The 18,340-nt window shown below is 42.1% G+C and overlaps 1 protein-coding gene across 2 annotated transcripts in view; it reads left to right on the top strand.

The window, feature by feature from the left end:
- Nucleotides 1-18,117, top strand: part of ptger1c (prostaglandin E receptor 1c (subtype EP1)) — a 28,273-nt gene extending 10,156 nt beyond the window's left edge. For both annotated transcript variants that reach the window (XM_088603688.1, XM_088603689.1), the window contains exons 2-3: nt 13,795-14,678; nt 15,737-18,117. In XM_088603688.1, the coding sequence (XP_088459814.1) occupies nt 13,833-14,678; nt 15,737-15,985 (1,095 nt within the window). In that variant the 5' untranslated portion in view covers nt 13,795-13,832 and the 3' untranslated portion in view covers nt 15,986-18,117. The remainder of the gene's footprint in view (nt 1-13,794; nt 14,679-15,736) is intronic.
- Nucleotides 18,118-18,340: the final 223 nt, after the last annotated feature.

The following is an 18,340-nucleotide window of genomic DNA, read 5'->3' as shown; positions in this document are numbered from 1 at the left end:
ATTTCAAAGGGAGACTGTTTTTTTTTTAATAGTATAGAAATTGTTACAGGAGAGATCTAATGAGTTTATTAGCTTACTAATAAACATTTTAGCATGACGTAAGCAACAAAGTGAATTCCTCTTTAGTATTAATACTGTGTTGTGTCTGTTTCTTGTTTATGAAATTTGTGGTGTCATGTGTTGATCTTTACACACTGACAGGTTGCATCACAGTGTGGTATGGCAACTGCAGTGCTGCTGACCGCAAAGCCCTACAGCGGGTGGTGAAAACTGCCCAGTCCATCACTGGGGTTACCCTCCCATCTATCCAGGACATTTATGACAGACGGTGCTTGAGGAAAGCTCTAAGCATAATCAAAGACCCCACACACCCCAGCTACAGACTTTATGATCTGCTAGCATCTGGAAAACGGTACCAGAGCATTCAGGCCCGGACTAGCAGACTCAGAGACAGTTTTTACCCCAGTTTTTATCAAACTGTTAAATTCCCAGCCTCTCTCACTCTCACTCTCACCTCTCACCTATGATCTGAACCTCACAGTGCCTTCTTCCTTTCTTTCTTTCTTACCAAAAACACAAACACACATTGAAAATCTACCTCTACCATACTGTACATGTCAAAAGCTCACTCCCCATAATTTCTATCCCTTTATTTTATTCTGTTGATGCATATTTTTGCACATAACCTGTTACCTTTTTGTTGTTTTTTGCACATTGCCTGTTGTTGTTTTTTTTTGCACATCGTATGTTGTTGTTTTTTGCACACTGCCTGTTGTCTCTGTCTTTCTTTTGCTACACAATTGTATTGTTGTTGTTGTTGTTGTTTTCTCTTTGTACTACTTATGTCCGAGAGCTGTCTAAATAGCATTTCGTTACACCATATACCGTGTATATGAGTGTAATGACAATAAACTTGAACTTTACAGAAGCGCAATTCTGCCATCAAGAAAAAAAAAGTATTTTTTGTGATTCAGAGAAAATTATGTCTTTATTATGAGATAGTACATTACCGTGCACTTTATGTGATAATTATGTGATAGCATAATCGTCATAGAATACCTACATTATCATTAGAAGTCTTTCAGTATTAAGTAGTAGAATCAATTGTATGGTACAGTTTCTCATGTTTAAGGATAAGTCTGAGTCCTCATGGTTTTAATGATTGTGTTCAAATTAGGTACAAATTGTAAAATTTCACTCTGACTCCAGTGGAAACTCCAGTGGAAAGTGGAAAGTAAGTACATTCTGCAGTGCTGGACACTGTCAATAACACTAAATCCACAGTTCCAGCTGAGCTCTTGATAACTTCTAGGTGCTGTCAGTGCACAATGTAATAGGTTGTCCATATACTCAAATGATAATCTATAATAACAAGAGCATTTTCACATACAGTGATTGTAAGATACACGTTTTTTTTCCCTTAGGTTCTTACTCTTAACTGATAAAATCACATGATAATGATAATGTTGCTTTATTAGCCCTATACAATTTCTTGCATTAGGAATTCATCTTTTCACATACCCCAGCTTGCTCTCCATGAGACACAGACACACAGGCAGGGAGAGAAGCTTGGGGTCAGAGCACAGGGTCAGCCATTATACAGCACCCCTGGAGCAGTTGGGGTTAAAGGGCTTGCTCAGGGGCCCAACAGAGTAGGATTCCTCTTCCAGCAGCAGGATTTGAACTGGCAACCTTCTAGTCACAGACACAGATCATTAGCCACAGAGCCACTGCTCCACCCTTAACATGCCTGTGTTGAGAAGTTTTCAGATTCCATAAAATATCAATAAGGGAACATTAACTAAAATTGTCAATCACTACTTCGACAACTACTGAAAACAACTACTGAAAAAGGTACATTTATTCTTTCTGTGGCTTGGGATTGTAGAGTATGTTGTTTGTGTTCTGTTAAAAAGTAAGGTTTTGGAGGATTTTCTTGTTTAGTACCTGTAGGTTAAGTCTGTGTCACCTTGCAAACGTTAAATGGTTGACACAAGCTATTGGCAATTCAGTCTAGCTCAAGAACTGTTAGTTTTGATTGTATGATGTAATACAGCCTTTTACCAAAGAAGTCTACTGTTTTGAGCCAATTAATTTAAAGCAAATTGTGGTTGAGAACTCTGTACTGGACCTACAGGTATAATATATTGGGGTATTTCAGGCCACTGAAAGGTGCAAACTGAACTACACTATTGACAATCTATACACCAAATTTAAAAGAGTCTGGAGAACTTGATGCACTCACAGAAGAGCTGGCAAATTATCCATGGTCTACAAAAATCACACTGGGAAGCTGACTGCTAGTACAAAACAGTGCTTATAATAAATAGAGCACTTGAATGTGTTCTATCATAATAAATGTTCGGGTCTTATGTTTTTGGATGACATTAAATAAAAAATACATCTGTAATCTTGACGATTTCTAATCTTTACTAATGTCATGCTACATGATAGGTTAGTGCCAGACTGGACTTATCCTGTAAGGAAATGTCTTTCAGGCTTCCTCCAATATTGCTTAATGTCTGGCAGAGAGCTGAAGGGGAGTAGTTAAAGAGGAACTGCAGTCCCAATTTCTCAGACCAGTTATTACATCTCGGTAACAAAATAAATTCATTGACATTATAGAAAAAATGTACTTTGTGAAAGTACTCTAAGTAACCATGTTGTCGCAAATTCGCATTTGAGTTGCCACAAATTGCAATGTGAAGCGGCCCTTCCTGCTCACTAGTCACTCTAATGACTAATGTAATGTGATGTACAAGTGAATAAGTATAAGTTGTGCAGCACACATTTCACCACAGAAATGTCCCAACGTGATCTACATGCATTTAACAACTAAGTCGCATTTGTCGACAAAAGCATCTCAAAGTCGAAACCAATATTTCTATTGGATTAAAAGAGATGTATTCACAAGCCTGCTTCTTTACAAGTAATAAGGCCGCAACACGTCACTTGAAGATTTGTTGCCTCGTTCTGAATCACAGCTACTGCTGAAACCTGGAAATTTTGTCTATATTTTTATTTTTATTGGAGGTTTAACAAGTTACTGTGCACATTTAACTTTTATTGTGGTTTGAAATGCACTTATCAATGCTGATTCGTTCTAAGCCTGAAATTTTAAAATAGTACTGCCAATAGAGTGCTGACATGCATCTTAAAAAGGGTATAATGACAAACATCCATTCAAATACATTTGATGCCTAGCTATTAACAAATGGAATTTCTTCAGTTTTCTCTTTTATTCTATTACTAAGTGAAATGAGAAATAGAGCACAACAAAGTTATTTCACAAAGCTAATTCTGTCTGCAGTAAAGCTGTCCTGTATGTTAGAAATGCCTCCACCTGTGTTTTTTTCCAGTGCAAGCTCCTTCCTTGTGTGGCCTGAGCTCCAGGAATATTACCTATGAGATCACTTGGCAGGTAGTGACATCTTCAGGTTCTGGGGCAGCAGTGTGGACCAGTAGACACTGGATTCACATCTCAAGTGGGACAGGGCTCTTTAACTCCTGAGCAAGAAACTGCAGTCAAAAACGTATAAAACCTGTATACATGGGCATTTTCCAGGTCATTATTTCAAATGAGAAATGAAATTGTCCTCAGCTGGCTAAATAAGCATAAAATAACAAATGAAATGAGAAAGATCAATTAGTTACTTGTAAGCAAGCCTGTAGGATGGGAGGTCATTGGCTTGCTTTTCTTAAACTTCCTTATGTTATTTTCAGAGGCTTGCACAGCCCTCACTGGCCAAGCAGGCCAGTTTTTTCTTGATTCATATCAATTCTTTGTGAGGGTTTTGTCTTCCAGCTTCAGCTTTCTATTCCTTTTCCTAACCTTGTTTAATTTATGCGTACAGGAAACAATAATTTAAATCAAGACTGATGACCGATTAACCTCTTTAAACTCCACCCCAAAAGCAATGGCACACTCGCTGACACGTTTGTTGCCACTTTTTGTTTTTAACCTTCACATTTTACCTCCAACATTTCAACCTGCTGATGGAATGCTTATTATCTTGTTCTATCATCATCAGTTATCTGCAATTTAATTAAAACACGGGCATAACTTAACAGTACCACTTATAGCTTTAGAAGCAGGTAGCCAGGTAATGAATAAATATTCAAAGCAAGTACTCTGGGCTATAATCAAATCTTTTTTCATCTGCTGACATTCTGCTCCAGATGACTATTAACTAATTTACATACATTTATGGTTGAATGTTCAGGTGACACTAACATTCCTAACAACATTGCTCACAGACAGATAAAGTCCAAGTGGGTAATTGTACTCCAAAATGCACTATGATTTCAGTCCATGGCACAGGCTGACAGTAGAGAGTTTAAAACCTACTGTACTTCTAGCATTGAAGTACTAAAATTAGCAAGTCAAAAATGTATCATTTAATTCAGAAGGTTACACTTTCTTTTCTTCACAGCTATGTAGTATTGTGTTCTTTTTTATTTTATCCTTCATTTTGCAGACAATAGATACGGATTAGTCTGAACCCTTATTGAAGAAAATGAAAAATAATTCTGACAGAAAAGAAAATCGTAGGAGGCTACGAAGTTGTTTTATAATGTCTTTGCCCTGCCCCAGTGGCCTAGGTATGGCAGTGGTATGCCTTAGGACTCAAATTTCAGGATTATGTATGTACAGTAGTGCAATAGCAATATGCAAAACCAGAGTCAAAAGAATGGAAGGTAAAGTTAAATTGCTTTCCAACAGCCTTTCAAATCTAAGACATGCAATCTCAAGAATAAGGCAGTTTTAGAGCTTCCCTGCAGCCCTAGGGGATAAATACCTCATAAAAACTGTTATTATCGTCGGCAACAAGAACGGTGTCTTTATTTTCACTGCTGTTTTAACCTAGACAGAGATGACTTCCTGAAAGTCACTGCGAAAGAAGAATCAGGCACTCGAAATGATTAAAATTGTCATATGGCAGTTTTGTTTTTTTTTCCAACCAGAAAAAAAAATTGAGGGTAATGCTAAATCTGTATTGGAGCATTCAGCTGCGACCCGGTTTCCAAAGAGAATAATGATTTTGATATTAAGTTCAAGCAATGTGTTGACTCTGTTACAGGCAGTAGAAATGTGATATTGAAGTAAATGCAGGATTTGCACACTTTCTGATTACTTTATGAGCCCCTGAATTTTACCCCGAACATCATAATCCAGGCTGTTATACAGGTCACCCTAAATCAATTTCGAAAGACCTGGCTCAATTCAGTCAGTGCATTTCTTTGATCAAACCCCCCAAATGAGTTCCAAGTTCCAAACAATCTCTAAATGGCTTGTTTAATAATAATAATAATTTCTTACACCTATATGTGGCTTTTCTGGACACTCCACTCAAAGCGCTTTACAGGTAATGGGGACTCCCCACCACCACCACCAATGTGCAGCCCTACCTGGATGATGCGACGGAAGCCATAGTGCACCAGAACGCTCCCCACACATCAGTTATCAGTGGGGAGGAGAGCAGAGTAATGCAGTTAATCCAATTCATAGATGGGGATTATTAGGAGGCCATGATTGGTAAGGGCCAATGGGAAATTTGGCCAGGACGCCAGGGTTACACCCCTACACTTTTCGAGAAACGTCCTGCGATTTTTAATGACCACAGAGAGTCAGGACCTCAGTTTTATGTCTCATCCGAAGGATCCTGTTTACAGTATAGCGTCCCCGTCACTATACTGGAGCATTAGGACCCACATAGACCGCAGGGTGAGCACCCCCTGCTGGTCCCACTAACACCTCTTCCTGCAGCAACCTTAGTTTTTCCCAGGAGGTCTCCCATCCAGGTACTGACCAGGCTCACACCCACTTAGCTTCAGTGGGTTGCCAGTTGTGAGTTGCAGGGTGATATGGCTACTGGCTGCTGGTTGGACACATTGCCTGCTTAACTGTCTGAAAATGACGTTTACTTAGCTCTGTAGAAGTTAACATTATCAGGGTGCTCAGTAATAAGTGGAGCCGAATTGAACTTACATGGTGCTGGACGAGAGCTCCATGGATTGGCATCTCTTCGGTCATGAATATTTCAGATTGACAAAACATTTTAGAGCAGACAGGCAGAAAATAGTGTTTCGGGGCTGCAATCAATGCACCAATATTTTACGACAGGCTCCTAATGTGTGTTCCTGTCATAGTTTATGACTAATGGATGCCATCTACACTGACTTGTTTCTCTAACGTATATTAGTCTAACCCTTCACTGCCTTTCTTGGTAGACTCTTTGACAGAATGGTGTTTCTAAACCAATCAATACAGAACTGATTGGAACAAACGCACACCAGGGCCAGTTTTCCCAGAAACCTATCAACCTACCAGTATGTCCTTGGACTGTGGGAGGAAACTGGAGCACCCAGAGAAAACCGACAGGAATATGGGGAGAACATGCAAACTCCACACAGACTGCACCTTAGTTTCAGAATAGAACCCAGGGCCCAAGCACTACAAGACAGCAATGCTAACCACACTGTGCTGCCCCTGCAATGGTTTCCTTCAACAAAAACATACAGTGAAAGTTAATTTGGCATCTCTACTGTATATCTTCATGCATGAGGGAGTGTCTGTCCAGTATGTGTATGTGTGTCCTGCGATTAACTAGCATCCTGTCCAGGGGGTATCTGGCCTTGTGCCATTTGTCACCCTGGTTAGGTTCTGTCTCGACACAACCCTGGATTAAGTGGTTATTGAAATGAAAATTGGGATGAATGTATCTGAATTCTATATACTGTATCAAGTCATTCACAACATATATTATATTGTGGTACTGTATGCCTTTATGAAGGAATATTGTGGACTGTATTCAAATGAAGCACTACAGTTTCACTTATGGCATGTTGTGGGCAGAATCTACAGACAGAGGCACTGTTTCCCAATTTTCTTTCCTCCGCAAAGAGACAGAGGATTTCAGTCTCTCTCCTGACCTTATCTACACAAGTGCTTGACCTAAAGTAATAGAACAGCCCAGCTATTCAGCTTCATCCCCTGTGTTGATATCAATTCCTTGTGAAAGAACGCTCTATTTACTCAGAATTATGCCTTGTGAAAGGCTTGAAGAATGATTTTCTTTGCCCAGACATCAGTTGCCATCCATCTTTTCTTAGAAATATGGAAATCTCCATGTTGCAGGCTGGCTTCCTTTGCTCAGAGAATGTTTCAGTTGGCATACAGGCTGGCAAATCCCTGGGGCAAAAGAAACAAAATGCCAGGAGACATAAAGTACTGTCACATTTGTCTTCCTGTGTGACAAAGGAAGCTGTGAAAATATGGACACCGGTGAAGCGTACTCCATCTTCAAGAGATGTCAGCCTTTATACTGAATTCTGAAGCGTCACCATGCATCATCTGCAGGTATCAACCTCTCATCCATTGCAGTGTCAGCATTTAGAATGATCTTGTTTTATCATAGCCATCAATTTTCTACTCACATCTGCAAACCCAAGAAAAAGGGCTGCTGTCAACTTAGTGTCCACTGAATAAAAATAAAAATAGAGGAAATGAAAGTTGGCACTGGCAGCAATCTCTCCTCTCTTGATATCCCATAGCAGTGTGGGTGCACGTTTAACAACCTGCTATGCACCCATTAGCTCAAGTGGAGCTTTGAAATAAAGTCGTCATGGTGCACCAAACTCAAAATACCCCTGGGGGTGCACCACTCCCGCTGCTAACAGCCACACAAAAGTCCATCTTGGGGTGCTCGAAATCAGAAGGGTACCTCCAACTAGCCGAAACTATGAAAAAAGCATGATAACTTCCCCCCAATATTCTCACATTTTTTATATATTTATCCTCAGGATGCAGAAGGTCAGGCCACCACAGGTGGGTTAGTGTTTGCTCCTTTTTGTGTATGGTGTTTAGCCACAGCTGTGCTATTTATGCTGAGGCTGTTCATTTGAATAGGAAGGGATCTGTAAATAGGTTGCATTTAGGTTTTGGCAGGTTGTCTGTTGCTTAATCGCCCATCCTTGTCCTATTTGTTACATTGCAGATTTGGTGCCCAGTGTACATACATTATGAAGGTCTGCTGTGTAAGACATCTTGATTCCAAGCAAGCAGAGTCTTTGTAGCACTGAAACCTGATTAAGCAATCAGGAGCAGGTTATAACACTGGGATGCAGAGCCCCTGATTGTAATTCCACTGTGTAGTGCTTGACGGGAGTCTGCTCAGTAGCTTATCCATTCAAGAAGTGACTAAGTGATATGTTTCTCCATCTGTCATGCTTGCCCTTACCTAACAAGAAAAACATTGCTTTTTAAACATCAGATCAGAAGGAAGAACAAAGAGAAAGACAATTAAATAGAGGTTGCTAATATTCTCTCAGTTACTCAAATTCATTCCTCAGCATGCATTGTTATGAAATTAATTTTCAGGTGATGCACATATAAAATCTTCCCAGGCTATTGTATATAGAGGAACAATCTGTTGCTGATGGCTTCTTCTATTGTGTTTTGGCTGGCGCCTGACTGAATCATCACCTTAACTCTCTCCTAGCTCCTCAGCTCACCCCTCCAGCCTGTAAATTGCTGCAGTGCCACCCCAACACTCTGTTTCAGTCTGGCTTCCTCCCTCACTCATGTCTCTTGCTAGTCTCTAGTGTAAACAGCTGGGCCTCAATGCGGCATTCCCTTTGTCCACATTCCTCTGTCCCAACCATCAGGTGAAACAGCCTGACTTCCATATTTTCCTCACCTATAATAGTAACCTTGCTTTCTTTGCTTTCTTTCAGTTTCTCAGATCTAATCATTCATCCATGCTGTCTCCCTCCTTCTCAATCTCCCAGTGTTTCAGCTCGAACCACTTACCCCCATTTCCTCCTTGTGTCTCCGCTCAAACCATTAGCCCACACTTCTGCCACCACTCCTACTGCCTTATATCTTATCTTTCACCGGCACAAATTTTAGCTCGTCCATTCATACAAATAAACAGCACACTTTACCTTCCCTTTGTGCCAAGGCTGTAATTAAAAGGCCATATTGATTGCCTCTCTGTCATAATCACCAACCAATAACTCACATTTGGGAGCTTAGCAAAACATGTACCTGATATGAAACTGTGTTATCAGGGATGATACTGGAGCAGTAGAAAGGCACAGTTTCTAACTGACCTGACCCACTAACAAACAGGCAGAGAGCAAGTAAGTACAGCCGCAAGCAAGTACCTTGATTCTGAAATAAATTGGGTTTGGTGAGGTCATGAATTTGTTACATATCCAATACAGGATCATGGAGGAGCCGGACCCTATCCTGGCAAGCAACAGGCACAAGGCCTTGGAAAGGATGCCGGTCCACCACTGGGCAAACTCACACCAGGACCAATCTTCCCAGCAGCCAATTCCCTAGGAATAACAACACCTAAATATTAAGTGTAATGAAATGTTTATGGGATGGTTTAGCCACAAAAGTTGGCTTAACCCGCTCGGCTAGGGACTAACCTCTTGGTCAGAGGACGAGGGGGCTGGGACCCCCATGAAGATTGAGGAGTGACCAAGGGGCAGCTGCAGAGATGGAGACGGGGTGGAGGTGGGATGCAAAAAGATGGAAAGAAGGGGATTACACAAAGTATTTATAATGTTTTAGGTCAGGAAATGACATCAGAAGTGATTGTGAATTACTGACAGTCAAGTCTGATTGAGCTTGGCTGCTGTCATCCCTCCTAAACTTTCATTTTAAACTACATTTAGCCTACGGTACCAGCATGTCTTTAGACTTCAGGGGGAAACTGGGGTACCCGGAGGAAACCCATAGGAACATGGAGAGAACATACAAACTCCACACGGATCCCACCCAAGGAATTGAACCCAAGGCCCCTGGGCAATACCAACTATTGAGCTTGTTAAACATTTCTTAAAAACTTCTTCCAAAACTCCAGCTCTTCATGCATTATGGGCTGAGAAATACTCTGAATAAGAAGCAAAGGCTCTTAAAATCCTAAAGCATTGTATTTATAATGAGAATGCTTTTATGGGAGAGTTAATTGGGTTTTTGAGGGCCTTCAGTGTAATTGTAATCCATTCATATATCACAAATAATTCTTTCAGTTTTTAGAGTTTATCTAGCCCCCACTAAGCTGCCAAATTTGGGGAAAACTTCGAGAATTTCAAATTTGGTTACAAAGATGAATACCCTCAGATATCAGATAGGCACTGCAGTAGACATGGTGTCTGTTAAATCCTTAACAAATCTCCTACTAAGCCAAAGTATTTTGTAAGGAGCTCAATTAGAAAGTTTTTTTATGAGAATTTTTATTATACAAACACATGGTGAACAACTTCAATTTATAATCTGTAGCATGATATTTGCAAACTCTGCAAATTTGCAAGATTGTAGTGTGATGTGCACATGTGATATTTTGAGTATGAAATTTGTCACAAAAATACATTTTATTTTATGGTCATGTGCAATGGGGAAAGCATTGCTAGGTAGTGATTTGTTCAAGACAATGTGGGTATAACAGATCTTAACCCCATTGTGAGGGACCTAGGGACCAAGTACCTCACAAGTTTTTCATTACACTGGACATTTACTGGGGGTGTAGACCATTTATCTCCGGCTGGAGGTGTGACTGTGACGATGCTTTTAACATACATAACATACTTGAACTCCAAGGGTGTTAAGATTCAGATCAATCTCAATCAGTTGCTGACGTCAAGTGAGCCTTGCCAGCAAGTATTGTAGGATTGTAGTGACATCACTCTGGAGGTTTAAATTCCCGTTGCAAGTCCTTTGTGCATTTCAAACAACGGCACTGACCGTATTAAAATGCATCTGAAGCCTGTTTCTTCTTGCATAGTGCAATACTGGAGTATTTGGAACTTGAGTCCTTCATTTCAATTGCTAATGAAATGTAAGTTAATTTGTTTGGATTTATTATACTAGAATTCCCTTGCTGCATAGGACAGTCATGCATCTCAATTCTACAGATAAATATGTTAATTACTTTTCTCTGGCATGAAGCTAAATTACAGTAATTCAGTATTCCAGATATTTGCTTTGTGAAGCAGTAACTGCAAGTAACTGCAATCTGGCCACGTTCATTCATGGATTTGTGTCTGGAGCCCCATAATCTAGTGTCAAGGAGATACTGCATGATTTATCTTTTGATTTCAGGCATCCTTTGAATAAAGAACTTAATTCAAATAAGTATTTGTCAAAAGGAGAGCATACAGAACTCAGAACACATTTGGTATTAAACAACAGTAGAACCTGGAGCATCAAGACTGCAAACCTCTAATTTAGGCTAATCGCTAGACTTCTTCTTCTTCTTCTTCTTCTTCTTCTTTTTCACAGCCTTAGTCCCAGACTGTCCTGGTGTCAGCTGCTTTGGTTGCTCTTCTCCATTTGTCTCTGTCGAGCACATCTTCCTCACTCACTTCACATACCTCCATATCTTTTCTCACACAATCTATCCATCTCTTTCTAGGCCTGCCTCTTCCTCTGTTACCTTCCACCTCAAATTCCATTACCCTCTTTGTTACTTCCTCAACGTCCCTCCTCATGATATGTCCATACCACCGTAACCTCGCCTCTCGCATCTTCTCAACCACATCCACCACCCTACATCGTCTACGGATTTCTTCATTTCTGATCTTATCCTTCATTGAAATCTGCAGAATCCATCTCAACATCCTCATTTCAGTTCTTCTCATCAAGTTCTCTTCCCTCTTTCCAACTGCCAAGCATTCAGCTCCATATAGTAGTACAGGTCTAATCACAGTCTTGTACATTTTGCACTTTAACTTTCTGGGAATTTTCCTGTCACAGATTATTCCAGTTATCTCTCTCCACTTGTTCCATCCAGCTTTCACTCTTTGTTTTACTGCCTCCAGTGTTTCTCCTCCCTTTACCAGTTTTGACTAGACTAAGCTAGACTAAGCATTAAAAAACAAAATTACGTTAGAAAGCACAAACCAGAGCCAGCATTTGTTATATGTGAAGGATAAAGGTGGCACACAGTTCTGTATAGCAAGTATATTATAAGTATATAGCAAGCAAGTATATGCACGGTTCTGTATGGCACCGGTGTGTTTCTCTTTACATGCTTTCTATAACTGTGTAAGTGAAACTTTTTTGTCTGTTTGAGGATAACTCTTCAGTGGAGCCTTAAAATGGTGCTGAAAGGTAGTATTTGGCAAATCACTGTCTGGGAGAACAGATAAGCTTTACCCTTAGTTATAAGGTATCCAGCATAAACTGATTGAATCCAGATGGCTGTCTTTTAATTCAGAGAATCAATTGGGCACTCTCACCACAGCAACAGGACACTGGCACAAGGCTGACGCCATGGCTTATCTGATCTCTACTAAAGATGATGGATAACTCATCCCAGTTGGGTGCTCTCCTTGCGCTTTATCTGTGTAATTGGGAGTTCTGTTCTTGGGAAAGTAGAAGAAGAGCAATTCTTGCTCCTGTTTTGTTCCCAAGTCTTATTGGAATTCCACAGCCTGAAATGCTGTACCATTCTGGTTAGAGCGCTGGGATATTTTAGGTTGTTTTTTTGTTTGCCCTCTTGGTTTTGAACTTCTGTTCAAAAAATAGCAAAGTAGCTATGAGCTAACATAGCATGGGGACGTCCAAGATCTATAGTAACTGGCAAGACATGAGAATGCTGGGTTAAAAAAGTGGATTTTTTTTAAGGAACAGGAACACTTGCAAACTCAATGGTCAGTAAGTGGTAGGTAGGGAAACTGATTACATTCTGTTTCGTCATATACAGTCAGTGTTGTTTTGAAATACAGGTGGGTCTCGACACCTGTGAAATTTAACATTCGCGCATTTGCTTATTCACAACTCGGTCTTGGACGACACAGTCTTGGATGGAAGAAGAGCAGAGAGGGATGAAACCGAGTTGAAGGTTAACTGCAACTTTCAAAACTTTCAGATTAGCTCCATGTCAAACTCGAACCCCAAGACAAATCTAGCATGTGAGCAAGCCTCTCCTTGCTGCCTGCCCAAGTACCCAACATCCACATCTCAGCGTGGTCTGGTTTTTTATTGTAACAGACACTCCAGGTTCTGTGTCAGCAACATGAGGAATGACACACTGGAGATGACTTTACAGGTTCTCTGACAGTATTATTGCCTTTTTCACAGTGGGTGTGGGCTAATCAAGCAGAAAATGAGCAGGCATCCATTGGACACAGAGGAGTGATTTGTTTAGTTTATTTTAGCTGATTACTGTGTTGTTTGTTTTAGTTGGTCAGTGTTATCATAATTAACCTATAGCCAATGCATTAGAACTTTAACTATAAATTATACAGTATGTACTGTAGTACATTATGCAATGTTATAGGGGTTGACTTGGTTATATGTGAATTTGACTATTTATGAAGGCTCTCTCCACTGAATGTCGAGACCCTACGATCTATTACTACTGCCGACTGACTCGACGAAGTCATGTCATCTGATATACGGTTAACTTGAAGTAGTCTGCATTTTTATCAGGCACCTTTTAAACTTACTGTGAACTGATCCAGCCTGACAATTGAAAACCTGATAAGTTAATAATTAGAAATCAAGGCTGCTTGCTCATGTTGTGAGCAAGCTGCTAACTGGTACTCTTTTATTTGTAACTGGAAGACCACTGACAGATTATATTAATCACTCCTTTCCGAACCTAATTAGAACTCGGATTGCTTTGAAAAGCAGTGCTTTTAGTCAAACGGGAGGCATGTTACTTGAAAATAAACACAGAAAATGTATCATGCTTGTTGATAAGACTGTTTTCTCTCTCACACAATATCTGTTCGAAAATTTCTGTTCACTTTGCCTTCCTCCTCCTTTTTCAGATGGCTTGTGGCATGAGCTCCTCCCACTGTACCTCAGAATGGCACACCGAACCGCAGAGCTCACACCCGTGTCCGTTCTCTACCCTAGGCCCAACTCCACCACCTTCTCACCACTGCCAGCTCTCAACGCCAGCCAGCCCAAAGCCAACCTCTCCATTGCCATGCCCTGCTTCACCATGTCCCTGGGCGCCATCTCCAACCTGATTGCTTTGGGCATCCTGGTCAAATCGTATGCCCGCTTCCGCCGCCGATCCAAGACCACCTTCCTGCTCTTGGTTGGCGCACTGCTGGCCACTGATCTGGTAGGGCACATCATCCCAGGCGCCTTTGCACTTCGGCTCTACTTGGCCAAGATGCATTGGTCAGCTGTGGACCGTTCGGGGGCTTTCTGCCAGCTGTTTGGGGCCTGCATGGTGTTTTTCGGCCTGTGCCCGCTGTTCCTCAGTGGTGCCATGGCTGTGGAGCGCTGTGTGGGTGTTACTAGGCCCCTGCTTCATTCTAGAGCAGTAACATCTACCCATGCCAAACTGGCAGTGGCCCTCCTCTATATTCTCGCCCTCCTGGTCGCTGCCCTGCCCCTGGCCAAGGTAGGAAGGTATTCCCGACAATTCCCAGACACCTGGTGCTTTCTGCAGGTCCATGGAACTCTCTCGCTGGCAGATCTAGGCCTCACCCTGGTCTTCTCAGGCCTGGGCCTTGCCTCGCTGTGTCTCTCCCTTCTTTGCAACTCCCTGAGTGGGCTGGCTCTGCTGCAGGCCAGGCTGGGGGGAAGTCAGAAGCTGCCTGGTGCACGTCAGCACAGCACCCAGTCCCATGACATTGAGATGATGGCCCAGTTGGCTGGCATCACCCTGGTGTCCTGCATCTGCTGGAGCCCCTTTCTGGTGAGTGATCTGATGTGTGGGGGGACAGGGGGAGGGGATAACCCAAGACACCAATTATTCACCAATTCTATCACGACAAAGTATGAGCCCAAATTGACCCCTGAGAGATCATCACATTTTCTGATGATTTTCACATTTCTTTCTTCATTAAAATTGTGAAGGCGACCGCTAAGAGATGCCTGCTCCAAGTACAAGAGCATAGGGGAGGTTACAAACGAGAGGAGGCCATTCGGCAAATCAAGCCCTTTTGGCAGTTGGTAGTTAATGAATCCAAGAATCTCAGACAGCTGTTTTTTTTAAAGAAGCTGCTTTCAACTTCAGCAACATGGCTAGGTAGCTTGTTCCATCTTCCCACAACTCTCATTGTAAAGAGGTGCCCCCTATGAGCCAAATCGTACAGGAACAAGGATGATAAAATTGGATGGAATTGTTCAACAAACTGCTATTTCCTGTTCCCTTCAGAGTAAAATCATAAGAGGGGGGTGACCAGTGTTTTATTTTCATTTTCAAAGGTATTCAAACTTCACGTTACCTTTCAGTTCCTTCTGAGAACTACCACAATATTTACCTAATAGAGCCATCTGTAGAAACATTCCATATGACTTATTAAGGATTAATGGGAAAACAGAAAGAATTGTTTTGAAACACAATAGTTATATAATAGAGATTTAATTTCCATTTTAACTATTAATTTTTTGTACCATCCTTCCTTGTTCCAGTGCTTTTGCCTACATTTCTTGGTTTGCGTTTGGTGTAACAAGCGAAAATACAGCATTAGAACTAGATTTCCTGTAACGTCTAATCAACGTCTAACCTGCAACGTAGATCAAAGTCTCCCTCCAGTGGAAACAATAGCAAAAGCACTCTTTTCCCATCTGAGTTGAAAAAGTTGTATTCAAAGGTTGCATTCAGATATAGGAAAATGTGCACTGATATTGAAAGGCAGTATCCCAGCTTTTTTACTGATTGTGATTGGATCTCACCTGTTTTGAGATGAGATCTGAGCACTGGACCTCACTCATGCCCTGTGTGATTTGCCGCCTCTGTCATCTCTACAGATCTTCATCTCTCTCTCAGTCAGCAAGTCCTTCAGCGGCACAGACTATGACCTGCGGCACTACCAGTGGCTGGTGTTCCTGGGGGTGCGGATGGCCTCCTGGAATCAGATCCTGGACCCCTGGGTTTACATACTGCTGAGGAGGGCAGTCCTGAGGAGAGTGTACAGAGTACTGAACCCCCATCGCCAGCTCGCCCACAGCTCCTTCAGGACCATGGAGAAGGACCAACAGCATGCCTCCCTGCACTGAGCCAGGTCCACCCACGGCTCTGTACCCAGGTACCAGATTAAGAAATGCCTGGATCTCGAAAAAACAAATTTCCAGCTTTCAACATCCGCTCCACGTTTCGAGCAAAGATCCACATTTTCCCATTTCCTGATCATGCGTAGGTCTGGCAACATAGAGGACATGGTCAACCAGAAGGAGCCAGCCATTCTCTTTGTATGCCAGAAAACTGATGATGCTGGAGGGGTCTTTCATACGAAGGCATCCAGGAAGCTTAGAACCAGCTGCTTCACCACATTTCAGAAGGTAATTCAATGGGAATCTCCAAAAAGCACCTTGAAGAGGCCCAGCTGCAGAGTGACTGAGGTGGGCTGGATATTCTGCTCCTGTGTGTCATTTTCCCTGTTCTGATGAGAGACTCACTTCACCTGCACAGTCTTGCAGGCCTCAAAAAGCATGGCACAGGAAGATCCAGACTCTTGGATGGAGCTGATGTAGCTGAATGGAGCTACAGCCATCATCCCAGATGGCAGAGTGACATGGCAACAGGAGCTGCTGCATCACTGCTCTTGGACCTTGAGCTAGATCGTTGACTGGGGAACCTGTGTGGAGTTTGCATGCACCCTCTCCCCTCAAATTTGCATGGGTATTACCTCCCAAAACCCAAAGCGATGATGGTGTGGTTGGGCTTAGCTGGTAATTGGAAACTCGTTTTGTTGGTGGCCCTGCATTGGAGTGACACACTGTACTGTCCATGAGGGCTGTCATGTGCTCTCAGTCCTGCGTTGTACCCTGCTGGGCTTCTGGGATAGGCCCCGTCTGATTTTACGATAAGGGATAGATGGATGCATGGAATTCCACCCACAGTTCTATATGACCCTGCCTCGATTCAGACGTACAATCTCAAAGCTACTTAAGGCTCTTACATGTGTTTTCTCAATCGTTGTTCATGATTTGCCAAACCTGAGAAAACTTGAGCCTTGAATTATAAAACTAAAGCACATGAACAAAGTCAAGATCTAAAAGATTAAGCACACACTTGGCAAAGCCATCACATTCTAATTTTTTCTCCCATTGCTGAATAAAAAAAAAAACACTACATCTGTAATGCGAGTGGGGGGGTTAAACTAATCTGGTGGTGCCCTTTGCCTTGTCACTCGGACACACTTTGGCACTGTGAAATCATCAGTCCAGGCATTTAGGATACCAACCGAACCTTTCCTGGCACAGGCCCTGCATATGGAAGAGTCTCTTACACTGGGGCATTTTTTGCAGGGAGCTGTCGAGGAGAGCCTGCATCTGAGGGAGGGGTCACCTGCAGGCATCAGGAACACCCTGGGTCTTGCCTGTCTTTGTGTGGCAGAGGATATGTGTACTGAGGTCACATTTTCCCTTAATCCTATTGTCTTCACACAATGGCTACTCTACATATTAGGTAGAAGATCATGCTGCATCACAAATATATATACAGTATACATACATCTGTTTCAACCTTTGGTGTACAAAACTGAATGACAAGGAGTCATCTTTGTATTTGCAACAGGTGAAACCTGTATTACACAAGGAAAAGCACTACTACAGGAGGCAGAACAAAATGAAGGAGAAGGACTTCTTGTTCATACTACACATGGTGGGGCAGCGGATAGCATTGCTGCCTTCCAGCGCTGGGACCCTGGCTTCAAATGTGGACCGTGGGTGCTGTCTGTGTGGAGTTTGCACGTTCTACCCAGGTTTGAGTGGGTTTCTTCTGGGTGCTCTGGTCCTCCCACAGTCCAACGACATGCTGGTGGGTTAAATGGCTTCTGGGAATTTTGGCCGAGGTGTGAGTGAGTCTGTCTGTGTGTGTCCTGTAATGGATTGGCATCCTGTCCAGGGTTTATCCTGCCTTGTACCCGATGCTTGCCAGGATAGGTGGGGCTTCCCCCAGACACTGAATTGGATGAAGATATTAGAAAATGGATGAACGGACTACACTATTAAAACTGATCGTCATGATCTTATTCTCCTTTAACTTCCTTCCTCTCAGCACTTTTACCCAACAGGTAGACTGTAGGGGTTCTTTATTTACGGGAATGGAATGCAAATTGAGACACAGTACGTCGTGTAAATGTAAAGGCTCACTTATATCACAATAAAGGAGCATTACTATAACCTGAGCCGTTCTCTTTCTGAACTTGATGTAGTTGTATTTTTCTGGGCATTTGCATTCAGATGATAACTGTTGATTTGTGTTTGCGGGGGTGTGATTAGAGAACTGGTGGGAGTTGTGCTTCTGTGTGTTCATTTCTGTGTAGTGTGTGCTCAGGGGAAGACAAACACAGAATCCTCCTGGAATTTGAACCCAGGACCAATGCTCCTGAAAACTGTTTCACACTATTA

This window comes from Lepisosteus platostomus, chromosome 13 (assembly GCF_059453375.1).
Source record: "Lepisosteus platostomus isolate fLepPlt1 chromosome 13, fLepPlt1.hap1, whole genome shotgun sequence".
Lineage (NCBI taxonomy): Eukaryota > Metazoa > Chordata > Actinopteri > Semionotiformes > Lepisosteidae > Lepisosteus > Lepisosteus platostomus.
This window is presented reverse-complemented; position numbering and strand designations above follow the sequence as displayed.